Consider the following 24,417-nt stretch of genomic DNA (forward strand, 5'->3'; position numbering starts at 1 on the left):
CCTGTCCCCATTTCACACAGTTGAAAAGCAAGGTAGAAAGGTCATACCTCTGTAAAAAAATGAATTCACCACAACAATTTCATTTGAGATCATGACCAGTGTCATCAGTGTGTAGAATTTAAATGTTCGGATTTAAATAATGTTTGAGGCAATTGGTCCCTTTGAGAAGCCAACGGAACTTCGTTCCTATATCCACCGTCCCACTTCGTGGCGGGGGCGGGGGATAACAAGTAGTTGAAAATATATCATGCTTTTAGTTTAGGTTCAAAGGTATTATGCTGCATGAGGGATCGACATGTTCTGGACAACAATGCACATGCAACTCCTCTCGGAGAAGGTCTGACAACGACTGGATGTTCGGGTAGCTGGAAGTACGAGGAAGGATTCTCCAGGTCATTCCGCCAAGTTCACCACATAATCATTATAGACCAGGACACAGGAACCATCTTGCACCTTGAAGTTGTAGACATCCGCCAGTCAACATCCAGTGTTGTGATGGAGAAGGTGGCATGTCACCATGGCTTCAACTTCCTTATCTCCAAACGGAAGGTTACGCAAGTCGTTACTGGTCAGAGCCCAATGATCAAGAGTATTAAAAACTAAGTACTGAATACTTGCCTTTTAACAGCCAGATGAATCATATGTTTAATGCAATGTTCAAATTGCAGGAATCACCCCTGGATACCAGGCCATTTACCAGCAATATCACTGCGGGTCGCCAGACATGGGCTTCACACATTGTACCAATGTGGGGAATCGAACCCGGGTAATCGGCGTGACGAGCGAACTCTTCAACCACGAGGCTACCATACTGCCTCACATTGTGTGGCTGCTTCTGCTAGTCCGGATTAATGCCGTTTTTTTAGTGCTGGCCCACAGAGATACCATGCCGCAGTTTAACACGAATACCCCACTCAAACACAGTGAACTAACTCCGAGCCAACCAGTCCTTCTTTTAGTCCCTTAATTCCAAGCGCCAGGCAGGATAACAACACATTATCATCTGTTAACGTCTTTTAGTATCACACGTCCGGGGATCGAACCCTGGACCTTTAAAGCTTTAATTGCACCAAAGATAAAGCTTGCATCTACAAAATATGGTCAATCAAACAGCATAATTATGCTACCAAACGAAATATAAATTGTCCATGCAATAGATTACACTGCCAGGCCGAAGCCGATCCCATTTTGGGTTAACTTATGGACGTGGGGTGGTATGATAGCCACCAACCCATGATATTTCTTATTTTAACGTCGACAAAGCACAGTGGATTTACAAACAACAATAATTACATACAATAATTGTATTGTTATGTTGCATTTATCAACATTTTACAGAGATACAAATAACAATGACCTCTGGGTGGTATGAAATAGCATCGATCTACTGTACATATCTACTGTACATATCTACTGAACATATCTACTGTACATATCAGGCAACACCAGCGTGGTTACGTTTATACTGACGAACAAATTAGAACCTGACATGACAATTAGACCTTATGAAAGGAATCTATATCAGAATTTACCTTGCTGCAATCTCAGAATATATGAGTAGTTATTCCTAGGTCTTTGGCGCAGAAACTACTGCTATATATATGCATGAAATTACTATTTGGTGACAAATAGTGCAGTATTCTGTATTGGAACCTTTTGTAAATCTAAAGGGAATTACATTGCATAAACACACAATGCCATTTAGAAAGTGGTCAAATGTAACAAGTGTTACCTTTTTACTAAAGTACAGCCTCTCGTACTTTCTGGTTTGAGTCACATCTGGTATCGATGACTTTGTGTGCTGGCGATAAGCTGCCTCACTCTGGCAGTGTGGGTTCGAATCCCGGACGGGATTCAAACCCGAAAAGTAGGAGAAGCTGTACCCCACAAAGAAAGTGTTATCCCAAGTATAAGATTTGTTACAATTACATTGCAGTATGGCCAATCGTTAGATATTGTGTCATTGTGGAGGATGAAGTCACGTTTTGTTGAGTGTTGATATTTTTGGCAGAACGAAATTATTAACATATTAAGTAATATTGCGTTCCTTTGTGAAGAATTAATAGGTTCTGTATGAACGGGGTGGTATTGGGTTAGATAGTTTTACTATTGTTTTTTGGTCTATTTTGGCTTTCAGGAAATATTGTTTTATAGAGTAAGCAATGCCCATATGTATGAGAAAATCTGTTTTGATACCAAATTATACCATTCTCTTAAAAAAACACAACACCTTTCTCGCCAATGTTATTGTTTTTATGCCACCAAATGCTTTAGGCAAGTATGCCATTACGTTTAACAATACTGAGTCCATTTGAGAAGCGAAACCCCGCCATGCTGAAATAACATGTTTATAATCATAATTTGATGTCAGTGGTAACATCTTGTTTCTCAAGTATTAACAATTATGTTCAAGTATGTTACTTTGGCCAATCTTTGAAAGATTCAGTTGGAAAAGGGTACACCATTTGGAATTGTATGATACCCACCGAAATTGTATCTGATTTGTGGTACAATATTAACACTCCGTTTCTTGAAATATGGAAAACTCGATATAATTTAGAATGGTCCTCGTACTTAGAGCTACATCGGCCTTACACTGTAGGTCCTATGAATAATCATTGATTTGTTGCGGAAATGAACAAATGTAACAAACAACTCCAGTGTTATCTCCCCCAGACAACAAAACCCCATAAAAGGCGTCTAACGGGATCGGATGGTCAGGCTCGCTGACTTGGTTGATGCATGTCATCGATCCCAATTGCGTGGATCGATGCTCATGATGTCAATCACTGGAATCTCTGGTCCGGGCTCGATTATTTACAGACCGCCGTCATATAGCTGGAATATTGCTGAGTGTGAGACAACAATCAAACAAACAAACAAATAATGTTGGAGTAGCAATGACGATCCGGTAGGGGCAGATAAGGAACGTGACTCTGCACATTGATTATCAGCGTATCTGGGCACTTAGTTTCGCGAACACCCTGATTCAAGTTTAGAAATTCATTTGCAAACTTAAACACAGAAGTAGCAACTCGAGATGAGAAAATAAGACGGTGGGTGTTTGGACAGCTCTGCTTCTTCCGTGAGTTCTCCTGTAGAAAACTACAAGGGATTAGTCCTGTCACAGTAGTTATCGCTAACACTCACATGGTGTCTTTTATCGCGATACGGAATTGGAAATAGTGCACATGATGTTCCCAAAGGTAAAGCTGGTGTGTATGATAACAAGCGAGAGCAGGGCGAGTGTAGAGATTGTTGACGGTAGCTGCGACACCAGTCGTCCGACGACTCACAGCAAAACCTGACGTTTTGTAGTCGATCACATTACATGTATGCACTTATTCTAAATGATCGTAAACTTTCAAACCTTACATGTACATAGATCCAAAAAGCTTGTCAGAAAAGTGATTACAAGATAATGAAAGTTCTTATCAGAAATGCTTGTATGTTTAGTAACATGTATCTGTTGCCTATGTTTAGTTGCAAAGTTTTCAAAGATTTTGACGGACCTGATGCCGAATAGGATAACCAGCACATCGGCTGTGGTTGCCAAAGACGAGAAGACAGAGGAACACATGAGAAGGAAGCAGCTGAAACACACCACAGGTATGCAACAGAAAGTTACACTATTTGTGACTAAATGCAAAATGTGACAATATGCTGTTTCTATCTAGACATATTACGCCTGTTATGCACTTAAAATATGTCGAGAACAGACAGATATAAGTTGGTGACTATGGTGCACTTGGCTTAGATGATTGAATCGGTCGCTCGTCAATCCGAAGACCTGGGTTCAATTCACCACAAGGGTATACAATGTGTGAAGCCCATTTATGATGTTCCTGCAATGCTGTTCCAGAACATTTACACAAAGCGGCCTAAACCATGATCACTCTCAAACGCAAAGTACCTCCCAGTGCAGAAAACACTCTTGATGTGCTTTGAACAGCGACCATCTCTCTAACTTCACTGGATTCTCTTCTTAAAAAGATCCGGGGAGGAACAGGAGGGACCTGTTGAATCCACCTATGATGTTCTGTATCACACCAGCAAATATTGGAACGAGAAAAAGAATATTTTCTTCTCAGGCTGAAATTAACGAAGAAATAGAGTTAATATCTGTTCCATGTCAGTGATGACATTACGACTTCCTTACACACAGGTAGCTTTCTGTTTTCTGGATGCATATTCGTTGCATTTGAAATTACTAGCAACACTAATTTCTTCTAATTTAATGTCACATGGATCATGTTTTGATTGGTTACTCAATAAAACCCGCAAATTTGAAAAAAATTGTTCACCTCCTAAATGAACCGAAAACATAAGTCAAACCTCAAATCCTTCAAATCCTTACTTCAATATAATGATAAACAGGGTTGGTTCAAACAATGCATTCACAGCTTCTGATTGGCTTTCTGCGCCAGATAACCAGGTGCTGGTTTGACGTCGTCAATTTCGTGATATTCAATTACGTCAATGGATTCGCACTAGCTAGGCTTGTATTCGTCCAATATCTTTAATCCGTCATGAGTAGAGAAGATGTCATCATCGGAGTCCTGATGATAAGTCGGTAATGTCAGCAAGTCTGTCTATAGCTGAGGTAACGTAGCGGTCATGGACGACAGAATGAAGTCGTTACACTGTGGTGTGTTTGTGTGAAGTTTCGTTTTGTAGTTTTCAGTTAATTGTTCATAAGTAAGTTTCAAAACCTTCATATTGCGGAAATTGTACTTAGATGCGACCACCCGTTGGACTGAGTAAATGTTTTCCAATTTGATGTTGTTTATTCTGTGAGTGATCCTGTTTCATATTTATCTCATTTAAGGAAATATTTAAAAATTGAGTGCAACACACCATATTTAAGCTTGTCAACGATCGTCCTTTTGAAGTCGTTTTTCAAGGAATAGAAATTGAAAACATTGTTTTGTAAACAGGAAAAACCCCATTGAAATGTCATCTTTCAAACAGATCTTTCTTGCTCGTCACGCCGAAAACCCAGGTTCCATTCCATACATGAGTACAATGTGCGAGTCGCATTCCTGGAGTCCCTTGCTGGAACATTGTGAAATCATAATCCTCGCCCCATGGTAACCATATTCGAAAAACAGCATAGGCTACTGATTGTCAATTTATGTGGATACAATAATGACACAGTGTGTGTGATTAGAGTGCAGGGTGGTATAGCGTGTGTATCCTGTGAATATATGTTTTATCTTTTGTCATATGTAGTTTTTCTTTACCGAAATATCTTTTTCACTTAGGCCACATATAGCAAATCTCAAGAACATAATATTTGAAAAATGTTTTGGCTTGTGACATCAAATCCCCTACATGGGCACACTGGCTGTGAAACTTATATGAATAGATCGCTGAAAGATGTTTGAAGCCATGGTGGCGGTCAGGTAGCCTAGTGGATAAAGCGTTAGCTCGTCATGCCAAAGATCCGGGTTCGATATCCCGACATGGGTACAATGTCCTTTTCTGGTGTCCCCCGCCGTGATATTGCTGGAATATTGCTAAAAGCGGCGTAAAACCATACTCACTCACTGTTTGAAGCCATGGCAGGGTTAAAGTATTGACAGAAATGCTCTAAGCGGTGTATAATCTCCAGCTTAATCATGCATTCGTTATCATCGGGTAGAGCCTAATGAGAATGGAAATTATCGGTTATAAAATATATAGGACCAACATGTCAGCCGTTGTCAAACCGTTTGCATAGTGTGTGTCTATATGATGCAGATTTAAAGAAACTATTATATAATATTTACAGTTGAATCTCTGTTCAGCCAAGACCGCCTCCGTGGTCTAGTGGTAGAGCGTCCGCCCGGAGAGCAGAAGGTCCGGGGTTCGATCCCCGACCGTATCATACAAAAAAGACTTTAAAAGATGTTACTTGTTGTTACCCTGTCTGGCGCTCGGCATTAAGGGGCTAAAACAAGGACTGGTCGGCTCGGAGTCAGTAGACTGTGTCTGAGTGGGGTATTCATGTTAAACTGCGGCATGGTATCTCAGTGAGCTAGCACTATAAATCGGCATCAGTCCAGACTAGTACAAACAGCCACACACATATATACACGTGCATGCACGTCGCTATATAAGTGCAATAATCTTGGACGCGACGTTAAACCCAATTTCACCTCACCACCTCACCTGTTCAGCCAAACCGAAAAACTGTGACCACAGAACCGGAAATAAACACACGAATAACACGTTCCACAGTCTAAATGCTGATACAAGTTATGAAACAGTCTCTATACCTACATGTATACCGCTTGTTTAAAGCATATTCATAGACATTCTACCCATACACTGCTATCTGTCATTCAGTGTAAATTGTTTCTGAATTAAGTGATTCATGAGTTGGTGCAAGTGTGAATAAAGTATTGGTTGGTTTTGTCTCTAGATTAACGCCATACACGGCAATATGTCAGCAATATGATGCGGTCTGAAAATCACTGAGTGTGGACCAGACAATCCAGCAACGTCCCTCGCCGTCGGGGTACCATGACATGGAATCAATAATGTATAACATTATACATAGTTAACATTCATAGAAACGTGTAGCATGATCTAGAAAGAGTTTGTTTCAAAGTCGTTATGCTTACACCGAGGTGACTGTCAGGTTGACGCATTCCAAAGTATCTCAGTGGGTTAACAGGTCGTGCTTTCTGACAACACCCAAAGGCTCTTTCTTGCACATGTCATGCAACTATCATTGTGTGTGATATCAAGAGCTTTGATAACTTACACTATTAATATTTACTTGTAAAAGGAACACATTCATTCATTTATTCAAGGTGATTTATCTAGTATAGTATAGAAATCTCATTACATGTCACTGTTTCTGGTGGCGAAACAGCTACTTTCGTTCGGGCACAGAGAAAAGAATGAAACAGTAAGTTTCATTTTAGAGCATGACAAGTTCCAACTAGAAAGTATCAAAAGAGTTGATAAAATAGCAAGACTTACATAGAAAAGTTGGTGGTGTTTTTCAGGGTGATTTATCAGTAAAAAACATGATCACTTTTGATTCCATGCACATTATGATATAACATTGAACACCTTGAAAATTCGTAATGAATGCGATACAAAATCTCCAGATACTCATGGTGTTTACGGCTACAACCATTTCAGACAATACTCGGCAGGTGTACTACTGGTAAACCAAGATATATCCGCCTACTGGCGCGTACCGTTGTGAAGAAAGGGGTAGCGGGTGGTCCGTGACAAGTAGCCGGATATTTGCGTGTCCTGTCTCTACGAACAACGAGCTCTAGTGGCGAGTTCCATAGCACATAATAGAACGTGCTGACTCTGAAAACGGGGACAGCAAATTTGCATAGATAGCAACAATCGAGAGGTCTCGTTACAATGAAGGGAATTAATTTGCTGAACAAATGGAATACTTTTTTTACCCAGGAGAGCAATACAGAGTAGGTCATGTCATTCATCAAATGATAATGAAGGTTGAGGGGAGGTGAAATGGGGTTAAACGTCGCGTCCAAGACTATTGCACTTATGCATGTACGTGTGTGTAGGTGTGGCTGCTTGTACTATTCCGGACTGATGCCGATTTATAGTACTAGCTCACTGAGATACCATGTCGCAGTTTAACATGAAATACCCCACTCAGAAACTGACTCCGAGCCGACCAGTCCTTGTTTTAGCCCCTTAATACCGATTGCCAGACAGGGTAACAACAAGTACCTTCTTTTAACGTCTTTTGGTATGGCGTGGTCGGGGATCAAACCCCGGACCCTCCCCTCTCCGGGCGGACGCTCTACCATTAGACCACGGAGGCGGTCTAATGAAGGTACATTCGGTTGCGATTTCTGTATCAGCTTGTCACACCGACCTCTTTATAGTCTTATAATCAGTACGTGTGTACACGTGAGCCTAGACAATTTCATCGTCATGGCTTGCACGTACACACTCTCTACCTGTAACAAACCAAATATGTTTGCCCATATTCTGTGTACCACCTCTGTCTCAAACGCGTTTTGTGAGTTGGTTCACCTTATCCTGGATTACCAGATAGTATTTGATTTAGTTACAGCGTTAACAACTAACCCAAAGATGTCCAATATTTTCATTGTAGTCGAATTAACTTTGTGATCAATAATAATCGACTATTTTCGACAATAGCTACCAATAGAGATGTCTTCGTATCTGTGAGAAAGTTATTATGATCATGTTATCGTTTTACAGTCTACCCGTGTATCAGTGGTTTACTCAAATAAGGATGCATCAATTGCTTGGGTGAGAGAAAGCTTTATTTCAGTAGATGGGCCACCGGCCCATTATACAATACGTGATATAAAAATCAGACAAGTTCAGCGCCAATGAGAAAGTTATTACACTTTTGAAAGCAAGAAATATAAATGTAGCTAAAGCATTAATTATGCATGGGGTTTAAGATGTACAGAGAGTTACAAATTTATCAAAAGTTACATTTGTGTAAAAATAATAAGGTAGAACATTATGTCTCACACTGTCATAGTATGGACATTGTAAACAAAAGTTATTCCACTAAAGGTCTTACACAAAATGGACATAGTCTCTTAGCTCTAGTTATATTGTACTTCCTTCAAAGTTAGACGAAAACATCTTACTTAGGCACTTACTGGAATACAATCTAGATAATTTTCAAATACATTATATTGCTTTATACAAGAATAAAAAGAAAGTTTTGAGTAAGTTCTTAAACTGCTAGACCTCTGTTGGCTATCTCTATCAATACATCTTATTTTAAAGTTATTAATAAAACCAATATAATTTACTCTTTAACTATCCCAAACATGGCCAAAAGTCGTATGTTTTACTTTTAATGCCCACCAATTTATTCCCTTTTCTGCCAGATTGTATTGATATGAATAAGCATGATTAAGGATCATATTAGTTTTCTGAGATACAAGTGGCAGCCAATATTTGACAATATGAACATGTTGATTGACTTTAAGTGACTAACGTCCAAGCTCACCATGAGCAACTATATTGGGGACAAATCTCCCATATAATGGCATAAAATATTCTTACAGAATCTATCATGTACTTTAATAACATCTTGGGACGGGCGAAAGCCCCATATCTCTGAGCAGTAGTGAAGAACAGGTAGTAATTTGACATCAAATATCTGTAAAAGTACATCGTAAGGAAGTTTCATAAAATCCTTTGAGCCTGATTTTAAAGCAAGGAGATGTCAGTGCTTGTGTCTTCTGTGTAAAGTACCAACTACCAGATGATGAACGATGAACACCTAAATATTTATAAGTAGGAACAATTTCTATAATGTCAGTGCCAAACCAAAACTTTTCATATCTTCGAAGGCGACCACGACGTCCAAAGACAATAAATTTACTTTTGCATAAATTAATAGACAATTTCCATTTATGACAATACATCTTCATTTTGTCGAGGCGTCTTTGCCGCCCCACGACTGTACTATCAAATAAGACCATATCATCTTCAAACATTAGAATAAAAAGTTAAATCGTTCCTAATTGGATGTTACGTTGCCCGTCTGAATTAAGAAAATCAACAATATTAATTACAAAGAATGAAATCAGTAAGGGAGATAACTCACATCCCTGTCGTACACCTTACTGGCAATGGAAGAAATCTGTATATCCACCATTAACAAATATACAAGATCTAACATTTTTATACATATTTTAAAGTATTCTAAATATCTTACCATTAACATTACCAATCCAGAGTTTGTTAAATAAACTTGTCCTACACACTGAATCGAACGCTGACTTAAGATCTATGAACGCACAACAGAATCTACTTTTATGTGACAATAAGTATTTTGCAAAGGCACCACCTAGCAGTTATAGTGGTAGGACGCACAATGAGCTGGCTCTAACTTTGATTACCATTTCTCGCTGAAAACTATACCTACAGTATGACAACATGTTGTAACACGAAAATATAATTACAGGTACTGTTTTCATCATGGGCTTTGATATGGCCACATACAGAGCCTATATTGAGAGTTTTCATGCTGTCTTCATCAATTGCCAGGGTCCTCTTTCTCCATCTGACCGGTGTCTTCTGTGTCCTAAACCTGGTCCTCTGCCTCCTCAACCTTGTCCTCTGTCTCCTCGACATGGTCCTCAACATGGTCCTCTTCCTCCGACTCATCACCGAGAGGGGTCCAGCGTTTTATCAGCGGCCTTCCAATGATGGCACCAACTCCGGCAATGATCAGGGACACTCCCCCAAAATACAAGGGGCCATTTGCTGGGGATATTTTGATATTTGCTGAAATGTTAATTATAGAAAGCTTAACTAACAGTGATCATGTTTGTGGTGTTTGTGATAAACACTTTTCTGAGACAATTGCAGCACTATTATCCTCCGTGGTTACAACGTATATGCACTGGATTCATAGAAAGGTGATCATTTCTAGTCGATGGTAATAATATGATCTTCGTGTGAATTTATTAACTTTGTACATGGAATCTACATGCATATGTATAAATTATCATGAAATAATTGTTGCGATATTCGAAAAATAGTATTATACACATTGACAAGAAATGATGTCACGATGGCTTTTGTCCCTTTAATTAAATAACCTTTTGGCATCGAGTTAGTTCATAAATTATGGGAATGACTTATGTCTTCATTTTCACGTGTGAACATTTTTTTTTTAGTAAAATAAAATATTATATTTTTGTCATTGAAAGAGGTGGTTTTGAAAATAAATATTGACCTATATTTCAGAAACATTAGCCTGCAAAAGCGAATTCATAATCGATGCACGTTCATGGCTCGGTAAGGTAGACGCTACACGTACATGTCTCCCAGAGCAAATTAGTACGGATACAACGAACAAAAAGCATTAAAAAGTGAAATTGTGCTGAAAATAAATGGAACATACATACAGACGCTCACCTGCATCATCTCGAGGGGAGAGTGGTCCAGAAAGAACTGTGAATAAGATAATGAACGATGTGTCACATCTCTAAATGAGTGGGGAAATAGTAAAAAACGTTGCTATACTGACATGGTAAAAGTTGTTATTTATCATCATAATATTGTCGTACGGAACTGTTCCAATTAACAGTTGCTCTCCACAAATTATATGAAATGATTCATTCAACGTTAAACTGATTTTCAGATTGACGCCAGAGCGGTCATTTGATAATTTATTCATACCTTAAAAAAGAAACCTGTTACTTCTTTTCAGAAATGGAATTTATTTTAAAAAGTATCCATACGAAGCTCAATCAATCTATCTGTATTCCAGCTGATGAACAACATCGAATATATATTACATATAAATAACTGATTTACATACGAAGTGCATGCGTATTAACGATTTCACCCGCTACATAACATTGTTGATGCTGACAAACAGACAGATATAGACATTAAGTAAGTGACTGTCAATTGAAATTATTTGATCAACTTGTTCCTCCAGTATTGTTATATGGATCTGAGGTGTGGGGTTTTGAAAATGCTGTTGTCACTGAACGTGTACATCTTAAATTTTGTAAATATATTCTCAAGTTAAAATAGTCAACATCCGATTACATGGTATATGGTGAACTAGGGAGGTATCCTCTCAGCATTTTCATCAAGATAAGAATGATTTCACATTGGTGCAAGCTAACATCATCACAAACTAGCCTTTCTAATATAGTATATAAACTTATGTTTCAAATGTCCATTGCAAATCCAGATTACCATTTCCCACTATTAAAAGAAATAAAATGCATTCTTCAAAATATAGGCTTTAATTACATTTGGTTGTCTCAAACCTTTATTAGTGCTGCAGGGTTGAGACAAAATGTGAAATATGTTCTCATTGATAATTTTCTGCAAAGATGGCGAGAATCAAAGGAAAATTCATCTAAAGGTTACTATTATAACATGTTTAAAGAGTTACCATCCTTAGAACCTTATTTACTAGAACTACCAATCACCTTACGCATCTCTCTTCCTCGTTTTAGAACAGCATATCATAGATTACCCAATGAAACAGGAAGATGGTATAATATTGTGAGAGAGGAAAGAAAATGTACATTGTGTAAAAATTTGATATGTGATGAAATTCACTTTTTATTAGGATGTCCAAAACTCTCAGAAATTAGAAACAAGTTTTTGCCTCAATACTACTGTATGTATGCTTCTGCCGTAAAATTCTCTCATTTGATGTCCATTACTTATAAGCCAATTCTATTAAAACTGGCAAGTTATATAAGATCATGTATGGAAATGTTCCACTGACATGTTTTCTCCTATTGTATCTAATTCCTGTATCCAATTACATCTCTGTATCACTGCCGTGATTTACGAGAATAAACATCACTCATTCATTCATTCATTCAGTGAGCGAGTGAGTGAGATGGGTTTAACGCCGCTTTTTATTCCAGTTATATCACGGCGTGACATTAAGTAATGTTTGATGACAGTGTAAAAGTACTTTCTTCATTTTGAGCCATTGTGGCACTGTTTCCAGTGTGACAGGTTTAAGTGAATGAAATTGAAGTAACACAGAACACTACCTACCCAGGGTGAGGAGGATGCTGATAAGTTCTCCCATCTTCTCAAAGCAGCCAAGCACTGGGAGTGCCAATTTTAAGTTGCTTCTTCCCGTAGTGTTGACCAACGCTAATGGCAGCATTATTTCAGAGAGAGCTGGAAAATGATAGTACAAAGTCTGTAAGTCTTGGGCGTTGGGACAGCCATGTGGTGAAAGCGTTGGCTCGTCATGTCGAAGACCCAGCTTGGATTCTCCACATGGGTACAATGCGTGTCCCCCACCGTGATATTGCAGAAATACTGCAAAAAGCGGCATAGAAACATACATACAAAACACAGGACTGCATAAGAGAGATATCACAAAATTAGAGTGTGAGTGAGTGAGTTGGGTTTAACACCGCTTTGTATTCCAGGTATATCCCGGCGTTTCAGCTTGATGTTGGAGGAAAGCCCAAGTGATGCGGGTGTTAGGTTTTTATCTCATAGGTGACACCCACAAGCATTGTATGGTGCTGAAAAACCTAGAAACATTATGAACCCACGAGCGCAGATTTCCGGCGCCCCTAACGGACACTACTCTGCACAGCGCCTGAAAACAGGATGAATAAATAGTGTGTGCATGGAATATACGAGGTACATTGTACATTCATAAGTTAACCCACCTGTGGCAACTCCAAGCTCGCAGATGACATCCCAAGTGCTACCAAACGCCACCTGGTGTGCCATCATGACAAGGCCGACAGCTAAGACCGATAATCCCATCAATAACAGGGCAGACTTATTTAGCTTTTGCTTCTGGAAATGTTGGATGGTAACCAGTATTACCAGCACAAAAAACTGAGTGGCGAACAGACAAATGACAATGAGCCATTCATTCATGTGGATAAGTATTGTGCTGATTATGACGATTTCTGTCAGAAGGATTGACAACCCTGTAAGACAGATATAAATCCATGAGTACTATTATTCCTATAATCCTATAAGGTAATAGCACACAATTATGGATTACATGACGCAACAACTAATTGGGTCTGGCTCATTTGTATAAAGTCGTCTTAAGATAAGGGACCGACCAAATTCAGCAGATATTATAGTTATCTATTCAATAACGACTAATAATATTAACATTTTTATCAACCCTTGTTATTTGTTAGATTCAGTTGAAATACCAAGTTGAAATACCAAGGTCAATGTCAAGGTCAGACATCTAAGACACCCTAGGTTTTTTTTGTTTTGTTTTTCCCGGGGGAGGGGGGGGGGGGGGGGGTGTTCTGGTTTTCGAACCAATCAGGCGCAGGTTGTGGCGCATAAAGAACGGGGGGTGGGGGGGGTGGGGGGGGGTTGGGGGGGGGGGGGGGGGGGGGTGCACATCGCTTTAGAACACCTCAGAGCACTTGCTTAGCCGTTCACCCTGATTCAAGTTTAGCAATGCATTTAAAAACCTACCCACAGAAGCGGCAAGTCTTATCGAGAGGAGGAAATAAAACGGTGGGTGTTTGAACAGCTTGGACGCATTCTGCTGGGTCTGTGAGTTCTTCTGCAGAAAACTACTAACGATAAGTCCTATCACAGCAGTTATCTCAAACGTTCTCATGGAATGAGACACGTCCCAGTCATTAGAAGGGCCGACCATGATGGCAGTGATACCAATGATGTTCCCAACGGCGAAGCTGGTGTGGCTGATAACAAGAGCGAGAGCTGGACGAGTGTAGAGGTGGTCCACGGTAGCTACAACGCCAATCGTCCGAAGAAGACCCACCGCAAAACCTGACAAAGATTTCGTAAGGCCTTTATCAAGGTCAAATATACTTAGACAAATTATTGATAACGTTATGTCCTCCTTTTGTAGTGGACCGCCTGAAATATATGTACATATTCTATATCTAAAACTTATTGGTCAAGAAAATTTGTCAACAAAGGCAAGTGATCAGCAGAAGTTGGTTTCAATAAAAGAATCCATACCTTTTACACTTGCAGTCTTTGACAATTAACTGCATTTGAGTGAGTGAGTGAGTTGGCCACCGAACTGCATTTGAAAATACTCTCATAAGCGTTTGGATGTATCTGCCCTACTCAAATGTCTGCTAAAATGCTACTCGCATTTCCATTTTGTCATATTCAGTCCAACATGGGTACACGGAATAATCCTTTTAAAATATGCATAGTTTATTACAAACAGCAGTGCGAAAGGTAAGGTGAATATAGCGTTCTTACGTTAGGCCTAAAAATAGTGTGTATGTTTAGTTGCCAACACATATGTCGGCTGAAACAAAAAAAAAACTCTACAAATAGTCTAGGCAATCTAGGGCATTTTTGCACTCAACTTGGAACAAATTGCAACAGAACTTGGACTCAACTTGGAACAAATTGCAACAGAATTTATTTCACAACAATGTATTTATAAAAGGTCCCGAAAACAACATACTTAACGTCACAAACAGTCCCGCTTTGGGAAATTTGTCTAATTTGCATAATCCATATAAATATTTTAAAGACCTTGACAGACCTCCCATGATGCCAAATAGGATACCCAGGATATCGGCTGTGGCTGTTAATGACGAAAAGTTGATGACGATGAGTAGAACACTTCCGCCCAGGGTGACCTTCCGGAAGCCGTATTTGATCATAAGCGGCGCACAGGAAGCAGCTGAAACACACCACAGTTGTTGAAAGTTACACTATTTGTGACTAAATGGAAATGTAACAATATGTAGTTTCTATCTGGACATGTTACGCATGTAAGTCATGAATAAATACACTGGCGCAAAAACAAAATATGAAGTTGGAATGTTGGTGACCAAGGTGAATTTATCTTAGATGGTTACAAGCGGTCGCTCGTCAATCCGAAGCCTCGGTTTCGAGTCACCACACGGGTAAAGTGTGTGAAGCCCATTTCTGACGTTCAGCTGAACAAATGCACAGAGCCACGTAAACAATAATCACTCAGTTATCTTAAAATCAATTACCTGCCAGTGCAGAAAACAAACAGAATGTGATTAGTACTTCAGGAACCGTCTTTCTGTCTTCCCTGGAATCTCTTCTTAAGACCATCCGGTGTAAAAACATCAAGAGCGTGTAGAACCCAACTGTGATGTTCACTATCACACTGGCAAGTATGCTAACGAGAAAAGGAATTGTCTTCTTACACTTAGACGTAAGCTGAAATTAACGAAGGAATATTGTTACTCTCTGTTCAATGTCCGTGATGTCATAATGACTTTGTTACACGCTGTTTCTGGGATTTTGTTCCATGTCTACGATGCCTTTCATTGGATTTTGAAATTACAAACAATGCTAATTTCTTCTTTTGTTTTGTTTATTGGGTTATGTTATTGGTTACTCAATAAAACTCGCAAATATGAAAATAACATTCATCTCCAAAATGAACCGAAAACATCAAACAGGCAAACGTCACATAAACTTTGAAACCTTTGCATTAAAAACAATCTTTCAACTCTTACCGTACGTGGCTCGGTTATTACTTCAATGTAATTATACGCAGGGTTGGTTCCAGCAATGCATTCATAGTCATTAGCTTCTGATTGGCTTCCTTCAATAGCCTGATAACCAGAGGCTGGGTTGACATCGTCAATGTAGTTATATTCAACAGAAACAGGATTGTTGTGGTCGGTGCTAGCGTCATTACCAGCTGTAGTTTCATCAATGGATTCGTACTCGCTTGGCTTGTTTTCTTCCAGGATCCCTTGTCCTTCGTCATGAGAAAGGAGGATTTCATCAGCGGATTCCTGATGAGAAGTTGGTCTGAATTCAGCCGACATTGTTGTTAATGTCAGAGTAATATAGGCTATTTGTAGCAAGTTCGTATGTAGCTGATCTAACAGAGAGGCAATGGACGACAAAGTGAAATCGTTACACTACATTGTGTTTTGCGGAAGTTTCGTTTTGTAGTTTTTAGTTAAATATTCATAAGTAAGTTTCACAGCTCGTGTTACTTCTAATTGCGGAAATTGTAGCCAGATGCTACCACAGTATTCAAAATCTGACTTCGGTTTGACTGCTATTATCATTCCATTATATTGTTTTCAATACATAAAGAAAATACAAAATACGTTAATGTTACCATATTCAGGCGAGTCATCGATCATCCACTTGAAAAGCTTTGTTTGTTTGTTAGTTTTTTAACGTCACACTCCGCAATATTCCAGCTATATGACGGCGGTCTGTAAATAATCGAGTCTGAACCAGACAATCCAGTTATTGACACCATGAGCATTGATCCACGTAATTGAAAACCTTTAGATTTTTTAGGGATTAGAATTGAATAATTACAATATTTCATACACTGAGAAACCTTGAAATGTTAAAAGAATAATTATCTCAGTAACCTCTAGTCTCGGACATTTCATCTGTATGTTAATGACTTACTATATTTTGTCAATTTCCTGACGAGTAATGTTTTATAAAACAAGTGTCTGCATTGTTTTTCTAATGACCCCGGCAGACAGACTGAACCATTTTCAAAAGGCAATTTTGTGCCATTGATTCTCAACTTATGTAGATAATATGATGACAAAGGGTGCTTGATTAGAATGCAAGGTGTGTGCTCTGTGAATCTATGTTTTCTGTCTTTTTTAGGTTGTAGACTTTTTTTTGGACGGTGATTATGACCTTTCCACTGTGGCCACATACACAATGCATGACAGGACTGTTTTTCAGTGATCCACTCATTTAATGTTCACAGCTATCTAACCCTTTACTCCTAAGAGAATCTTTCGAGAGGTTGCTCTCTGGCACTGATCACACACTCACACACACACACACACACACACACACACACACACACACACACACACACACACACACACACACACACATTCGAGTGCCTGGTCACGCCGTGAAACTAAACTTCGCGGGTCCTGTGACACAGATTTTAATTCCCTGTTTGATGCCTAATGAGGCATGCCAAGTATTATTTGCATTACATACTTCGAGACGATGTCAGATAAACAGTTGTTCACAGCAGTATTTATATCTGTGCGTGGACATGGATTCAAACATTATTTTGAAGATAGTCCAAAAACTTACAAATGCCATGCATGTATTCTCTCTCTGCATGAACACATATTTTGGTTTTGCAACTCAAAGCAACAATGTTGCTCTCATATTTCCTCCATCCATGATGAGCGGCTGTCCTAATATCAATGCTATGGTAATCTTCTTCCTGGTCAAATGTTTTCAACAACGTGATACACACAGCCTTGTTTACGGCGTCATCACAAGATTCGTCGTCCAAATCACTAACAATCGCACAATTACTAAAAAATGAACTGACAAATGCCCCGGAACAAACTCCCAATTTAGGCATGTGTGCACAATCTTTATTTGTAAACACGATTTAAAAAAAAGAATGTCTGTCACTTGAATCTGGTTATTGTGTGATATTATCAATATTCAATGCAAGTGACCAAAACCTTAACAAAAAGCCCTAATAGGTTGTAGGTTTTTTAAAAATCTAGTCGCTAATAATTATGTTACTAACTTGCTGTTATGTTTTCCAAAACAGTTGTTATACTGCTGTTCATCCGTAAACCTACACTACGTTGTAATTTGACCACGAATACATCACATTGTTCACATGGCCATGTGCTGTGCTACTGAATAGCGCAGCCATGAATAAGCTCCGCCCTCTGTAATTAAGGCAGACACTCAAAAACGCCAGATTCGATTTTTTGTGATCAAACTACAGAAACTGTATCGACTTATGTCTGATTATGGAGCCAGTTGTGGTACCCAAGGTTTGCCATTCAAGTTGATACAGAGTTTGACGTCAATGGTGATCGAGCTTCTCTCGACATTCGGTTGTGTTTAGATCGCCAGTCACTGATCGAAACTGAAACACCGCCACCTTGCGGGCTGTTTATATTAGCGTGTGGCTTTCAACTGAATAAAGATTGAAATATTAATAAGTGAAACTCGTGGCATACTTCCCAGGTCAACTGATCCATAGCTAGAAACGGAGAGAAGGGCGTTTCCAACCGAGGAAGTTGAAACAGAATGAGCGGATAAGCAAATCAATACTAGTGAACCGTGAAGAGCCGGGTTAGAATAGGTCTTCAGCAACCCATACTTGCCGTAACAGGCAACTATTCTTGTCGTAAGAGGCGACTAACGGGATCGGGTGGTCAGGCTCGCTGACTTGTTTGATGCTCGTCATTGTATCCCAATTGTATGGATCGATGCTCATGATAAAAATCACTTGATTGTCTGGTCAAGACTCGATTTTTTACAGACCGCCGTCATATAGCTGGAATAGTGTTGAGTGCGGCGTTAAACAACAAACTAACAAGTGTTATGTAATGTTAGTAGTGACAAACGGTGCAACATATCCTAGATAATAAGGACATGTCATATTTTTATGTCCACTGATCCAGAATCCCGCATTCTGATTGGTCCGCAAGTGGTATAATCGAACCTGAATTAGACCATGTTTTTGTTACCAAAAGAAAAAGCGCTACTCTTCCAAAGCTGACGGGTAGGCAATTTCAACCATTGATTGGTCTGTTTTAATCAACTGGTTCAACAAGTTTAAAAGTACTTGCAATTTTTTAATCAAAAGCAGAACCAGCTGTACCACCATGCCCTTCCAGTGTGATCACCTACGGTTTGGTAAAACACAAGCCTGCTACAACCTCACGCCAGATTGAGTCTCCATGCCTACAGCCAGCATAACGAGCAACCTAAATGCATTTCAGATTAGATGATACAACTTTGAGAAAAAAACCACGACTTTAAAGTTGAAATCCTTCCGCAATATGCAATACCCGTCTAGATATTACTTCTGGTATCGTTCATGGATTGTGAAAGCACATGAATAATTCAGAACAACTTTAAACTTCATTTACCCCATTTCCTCAAGATGTATTAAAAGCAAAGTTGTGAACTTGTTACATGACTCCTATTTGGGAAGACGGCGTGTTAAGTCACGTGCGTCAAGCCACACAAGTTTCGGTTTGTATTTATTATATGTCTAACGAAGTATGGCTTGAAAACTGAATCTCTCGTCTGCAGCTACCATAATGAAAAGATTTATATGCACTTCTGTAACAGAAGGTGAATTATGATTTAATCCAGAGCCAAAACTGAATCTGTTATAAGATGTGGGGTTCAGCGTCGCGTCCAAGATTATTGCACTTATATAGCGACGTGCATGTACGTGTGTGTGTTTGTGTGGCTGCTTGTACTAGTTCGGACTGACGCCGATTTATAGTGCTAGCTCACTGAGATGCCATGCCCCAGTTTAACATGAATACCCCACTCAGACACAGTATACTGACTCCGAGTCGACCAGTCCTTGTTTTAGCCCCTTAATGCCGATCGCCAGACAGGGTAACAACAAGTACCATCTTTTACCGTCTTTTGGTATGACGCGGCCGTGGATCGAATCCCGGACCTTCCGCTCTCCGGGCGGACGCTCTACCACCAGACCGTGGAGGAGGAATTATAAGAACTGACTACAAGATATCTTGAATAGGAAAGGCATATAAACATTTTATCAAATGGGTCAGAACGGAAAAAGTAGTTGATTAAGGTGTTGTAGGTGCATTGCATGCAGTAGAAGATTTCACCCAACACAAAGACATCAAACACATAAAACAAGAAAACTACCACGTCTTTGTAAGACGTAAAGTACAAACACACGGATAGAAATTGCTGACTAAATTAGTATCGCGGTTCTACAGCTCATGTAGTTATGTTGTCACCAGTTATCAATGTCAACCAAAACGATTAGCATATTGACCTAACAATTTGTCCCATACACATTGAGGACGTATTTACAAATATGAAACTAGTAACTACACTTCAAAACTGTTTCTTAAACCGCAAAAATAAATGTAGCATGTAATACTGTATACTGTAATTGCTATAGAAAACAGTTAACTGTCCTTCTGCCCCCGGTGAGAGTTCCGAGTTACGAGTAGGTGCCCAGTTATGTGTGCTTGTGGCGTTTTAGACTGTCAGACTCCATACATTAAATATAATTAATATATTTAGGATTGTAACTCGTGTGGGTATGCTTTACTTCTGTTCTAATTATTCAGGTTTCGTGTGTTCAAAATAATTTGTTTTGTTCTTGTAATTATTTCAGGGAAAGGTTCATAAGTGAGCACAGAATATAATCATAAGGTTTCGTCCTTCTCACCAGGAACAAGTTGTCACTAAAAAAGCATGGAAGCCGATTGTTATACATGTATGTGGTTGAGCAGTTTCCATAAATATCCGTTAATATCAGAGACTTATTCAATCGATTTGAGGGGTTCGATCCCCGACCGCGTCATACCAAACGACGTTAAAAAATGGTATTTGTTGCTACCTTGTCTGGTGTTCAGCTTTAAGGGGCTAAAACAAGGACTGGTCGGCTCGGAGTCAGTATACTGTGTCTGAGTGGGGCATTCATGTTAAACTGCGGCAAGGTATCTCAGTGGGCTAGCACTATAAATTGGCATCAGCCCGGAATAGTACAAGCAGCCACACACACACGCACGCACGCACACACACACACACACACACACACACACACACACACACACACACACACACGCACGCACGCACGCACGCACGCACGCACGCACGCACACACACACACACACACACACACACACACACACACGTGCATGTACGTCGCTACGTAAGTGGTATAACCCTGGACGCATTTCACGTCAGCTCACCTCACCTAATCGATTTGGATAGTTTCCTTGTTGACTGCAGAGTGCATCACTGATCATTATTTTCATTTGTGGAGGTTTTGATAATCAGCAGTCCTCGTGATCACTGGGACATTTGTCGTCTTATTGAAGATACAAAATCCCAAAGTTGGATCAATTTTCTTTACAGCACTGATGAGTAAACTCAACCAGAATCCAAAGTCATGATCAGACGCATGCTTTCTGCTTACATTTTAATTGTAAGTTAGGATGTGATGCTGTGTAATTGATAAACAACCCTTGAAGAACAAGGTTAGAAGAGATCTTCAGCAATAAATTCTTGTCGTAAAAGACGACTATGCTCGTAAGAGGCGCATAACGGGATCGGGTGGTCAGGCTCGCTGACTCGGTTGATGTATGTCATTGTATCCCAACTACCTTGGATCGATGCTCATGATATCAATCATTGGATAGTCTGGTCCAGACTTGATCATTTACAGACCGCCGTCAGAAAGCTGGAATATTGTTGAGTGCGGCGTTCAACAACCAACAAACAGCAAACAAATAATTAATAAAACGTATCGTACTGATTGTCGGTGGGGTGTTCAACGGTAATCAACAAAGCCAACGAGCGCTATCACAGGGACATATAAAGTATTCTCACATTTTCAGTTACGGTTTCATAATCCATATTTATTTCTATTCACTTTAACCGGCAGTGAACCTTATATTTCTGAGCATGCACTGACAGTTTACTTTGTATCTCATCTCATAAGAGAATTATTTTTTACACGGACATATTACTAATCATGTTGTATTTGTAAATTCAAATTTAATACGATATCGTATTTTCGTAACTAAATGTATGTTCAAAGTTCAAATTTGAGTTTTCTCTGCCTGGCGCTCGGCATAAAGGTGATAAAACAAGAACTGTATACTGTGTGAGAGAGAGGTATCTACAGCTTTTACAGAACATGTAAAATAATTTTTTTAAAAACAGCATTTTGACACACACACATTTCATCTAAACTGACGCTGATGATGCAAAGGAAATGAAACGGCAATAAAAGCACTGTAGTCACGTGGAATCTGGCCGCGTCATACCAAAAGACCTTAAAAGATCGTACTTGTTGTTATCCTACCTGGCGCTTAAGGGGCAAGAGCAGAGACTGGTCGGCTCGGTGTCAGTATACTGTGTCTGAGTGGAGTATTCATGTTGAACAGATGCATGGTATATCAGTGGGCATTAGTCTGGACTAGTACAAGCTTACAGACACACACACACACACACACACACACACACACACACACACACACACACACACACACACACACACACACACACACACACACACACACACACACACACACATTCAAAGACACACACACACACATTCAAAGACACACACACTCACACACTCAAAGACACACACACTCACACACTCACACACACGCTCTATATAAGTACACTTATCTTAAACGCGACGTTAAACCCCATTTCACCTCACCTCACCTCCAAATATATACACTTAAAAAACAGTTCAGCGCATTTTGTTACATTGGTGATTGAATGCGCTGGCCCGAAATCTATGGTATAAAAGACAGCACAACAACGATCATGACGTTTTACAAAGTGGTATCCAAGATACAGGTGGACATTTCATTGAGTGCAGTATTAAAGTAACTGTTATGGAGCTGGAGGCTTCCCCAGACAGTTGTGGCAGGTAAGTTGTTGCTACAAATGACGGGTATGCCCCTTGAGTAGCAGTAGCTCCCTATGATCAGGTTTTACAATCCCAGTCGTGTTGCACCCCTGATACATCAATATTTCAAAATGCATACCGACAAAGATTCAGAAAGAGGTTCTGTTCAATAGTATTAGCATCGGTGATGATGAGGCCTCAAATAACCTTTTCCGATGTGGTTATTGTGATTTGAAACCTGGCTGTTATTATGACCATGACACAATAGAATGCTTGAGAATATAAGTATCCTGCTCTGGAGTAACATTTTTTTATGTTTGTCCCTGTCTGTGACCCCTTTTCGGCATTCTCTAAGATGGTTGGCCTGTTGGCCAGTGAATACATACACGTTCCAAGAGAGCACAGTTTTCCATGCGCTCTTATGGTCATGGTCACAGCAAAAAAGGTGTAGGTTTACGTTTTGTTTGCTGTGGGTAGAATTGATATAGACTCGGTCCCAAAGTAAAATAAAAGGTATCAAATCTACAGTTAGAGTATCTCAAATTTAAAAACACAGAATGTATAACCAATAGGGGCTATGATCAAAGTCATAAGATAAATTCTTTGTGCTCGCTACAGCTTAAAAAGCATCAGAGGGAATCCCATTACAGTTCACGTGAGAACTTTGACTGACCAATGAATGACTAACAGGAAGTCGACGTTAGCCAGTCAGAAAGCAGCTTTCTCGAGCTTTGCGGCACAATTTTCAAACTGTGGACATCCAATCCAGGCAACGCTAGGAAAGCTATTTTGGCAAAGTTCTCGATTCAAGATTTTGAATGTCATATATGAGCGATATCGTATGATAGTTTATTCCTCGGGCTATGGCATATCTCTTCCGTTTCAATTTTTTATTTAATTGAAGCAAGAGATGCCCCGTGTTAATGATAGAGACTGGATATTATCTGGTGTTGCCGTTATATAGTATATTAACCTAAGGCTGCATGATTAGAAACGCACTCGAACTTTCACTTACGCGATCTCGTAAGCGACGCTCTCATTGGTCAAATGAAAGGTCGTACTGACGTGACCTGTAATGGGATGTCCAGAGGCCTATGTGTAGCGGTAGTGAGCACTAAGATCTGTCTGTGATGACACTGGGGTATGATTCATGTTCCGGTGCCCGATTTCTCCCCAGATATAGCATTTGTAAGGTGTGTGTGACATTGCCAATGTGCTGTTAAGGTTACTATCGAACCAACGTCATTCAACTCTCCTGGTAGACGCTCTATCCACAAGACCACGGATGTGACCTCAAAATTTGAACTAGAAGACAAAGAGGTGTTTGATGGATTTTAATCAATTTCGCTAGGACTTCCTATAAAAATAAGATATCTGGTCCAGTTGGTTTCAATATATTTATTTATCTTCAACTCACGGCTGTACGATTGACATAATACTTACGGGATGTTACGTGTAACAAATACCCTAGAAATCAATGTGGTCGTTAATGTCCACGTTTCTATGTGTTCATGGTGGAAGTTTTGTGTTTCAAAAATGCATGTTAGAGTCAT

General features: G+C 39.6%; 1 protein-coding gene and 1 pseudogene across 1 annotated transcript; one reads left to right on the top strand and one right to left on the bottom strand.

Moving 5' to 3' along the window:
• Positions 1-282: 282 nt before the first annotated feature.
• On the top strand, positions 283-12,243 carry LOC139457393 (uncharacterized; annotated as a pseudogene).
• Positions 12,244-12,517: 274 nt separating this feature from the next.
• On the bottom strand, positions 12,518-16,277 carry LOC139457394 (uncharacterized). Its single transcript, XM_071238797.1, has 6 exons — positions 15,960-16,277; positions 15,465-15,657; positions 15,005-15,145; positions 13,945-14,265; positions 13,161-13,430; positions 12,518-12,654 (listed from the first exon to the last, which is right to left on the bottom strand). Exons 1-6 carry the CDS (start codon positions 16,275-16,277, stop codon positions 12,518-12,520), a joined length of 1,380 nt encoding a protein of 459 aa, XP_071094898.1.
• Between the last annotated feature and the right edge of the window lie 8,140 nt (positions 16,278-24,417).

The sequence above is a fragment of the Haliotis cracherodii genome, unplaced genomic scaffold (assembly GCF_022045235.1).
Source record: "Haliotis cracherodii isolate W230 unplaced genomic scaffold, xgHalCrac1.p SCAF_12, whole genome shotgun sequence".
NCBI classification, from domain to species: domain Eukaryota; kingdom Metazoa; phylum Mollusca; class Gastropoda; order Lepetellida; family Haliotidae; genus Haliotis; species Haliotis cracherodii.